General features: G+C 42.7%; 1 protein-coding gene across 1 annotated transcript; it reads right to left on the bottom strand.

The window, feature by feature from the left end:
* Window positions 1-519: 519 nt before the first annotated feature.
* On the bottom strand, window positions 520-933 carry LOC122509711 (ribonuclease H1-like). The gene has a single exon (XM_043623940.1). It carries the CDS (start codon window positions 931-933, stop codon window positions 520-522), a length of 414 nt encoding a protein of 137 aa, XP_043479875.1.
* Window positions 934-1,369: the final 436 nt, after the last annotated feature.

Below are 1,369 nucleotides of genomic sequence, written 5' to 3'. Positions count from 1 at the left end.
ATTTACTAAAGTTATCCTGCATGGTAAGAATATGTCGATTCCCATTAGGAGTGGTTCTCAATTTTTCCACTGTATCTAGGGATACTTTGTCGAAAGGCGTATCCTGGAAACGTACTACACTTCATTTTCTTTTAGGGCAAGACTGACTCATTACTGGGGTATCCTGCTGAGCTCCACTGGCATAGGGGCTAAAAGAAGGAGCTTTGTGTTCCGAGGATGGTCTTGATTCTTTTGGATAAGTGTTGTTGTTGGTATGAGTTGTCTCTCGCTGTTTGATGACATTATCCAGGAATCTTTTTAGTCTTGCTGTGAATTCGCCATCATTGATTCCTCTGCAAGGATCCAAGGATTCTAGATAGTTAAGATATTCCTCATCGCTCTCTCCGTCGGAAACATGAGTCTTCTTTTTAGGTGTTCGACCCATTCCTTCATAGTCTAATGCTAAGGTTTGGTTGGATTGATTCAAGTTGCTGAATTCACGACGTTTCAGAGATTCATCGAATCGCCTAATTGATTGATCTAGTGAATTTTCTTGATCTGCAGGTTCTGCTGGATTTGCTGTGGTTCCTGATCAGTTTCTGATTCCGGTTCAGAACTTTCTTCGCTATCGGGAGGTGGTGGAAGTATTGTGACGATCACATGCTCCGGGGAAATTTCTTCCACATCTTCTTGATCTGCTGATTCGCTGGAAGAAGAACTGTAGTCTGAAGGAGGTTCTAAGAGGGCGCCTTCCCTTGCTAGTCGATGTGCATTTTCGTTTCCATTTATTCCATCGTGACCAGGCACGTGTTCGCATATGACATCCAGACCTTTCATTACTCTAACTAATCGTTCGTAGGCACTCTTATTTTTAACAGGTTTATTTTCGTTGGTTTTCCAGTCGTTTTTCTGCCATTTTGGTAGCCACTCTTGAATTCCTTGGACAAGTACCATGGAGTCAGTTTTTATCCTTAGTTGATTTATCCCCGCTCGTTTCGCCTTTTTGATAGCCGTTGTTGCAGCCTCAATTTTGGAAGCGTTGTTGGTTTGTCTACCTGTGGATCGCTGAGAGACGTTAAGTGGGTGTTAAGGACCGAACCATACTCAAATCCCTGCACGTGGTCTTATTCCTCCATGGTCACAATATACACCATCTACATAAACATCTGTGTAGGAACTAGACATAGGGGGAATATACGGGGTTGATGGTTAGTCAGTTGTTTCTTTTGGCGTAATCAGATTTTTAGGTGGGAGCTGAGGAGGAACACTAGGAAACACACTATGACTTGCACGGAATACTGGGGCATCCGAATTTTCTTCTTTGTCGGTTTCTGTTGTTGATTCATCTGAAGAAGAAGATTCGTCTTCCAGGTTTATAAGTAGGGTTAGG

This window comes from Leptopilina heterotoma, unplaced genomic scaffold (genome assembly GCF_015476425.1).
Source record: "Leptopilina heterotoma isolate Lh14 unplaced genomic scaffold, ASM1547642v1 Lhet_615, whole genome shotgun sequence".
NCBI lineage: Eukaryota > Metazoa > Arthropoda > Insecta > Hymenoptera > Figitidae > Leptopilina > Leptopilina heterotoma.
Note: the sequence above shows the minus strand (reverse complement) of the source record. Positions and strands in the feature narration are given on the sequence as shown.

Bases quoted from the DNA above. Each gene is read 5' to 3' on its own strand.
- LOC122509711 (XM_043623940.1), bottom strand. From the start codon at position 933: ATGGTACTTGTCCAAGGAATTCAAGAGTGGCTACCAAAATGGCAGAAA.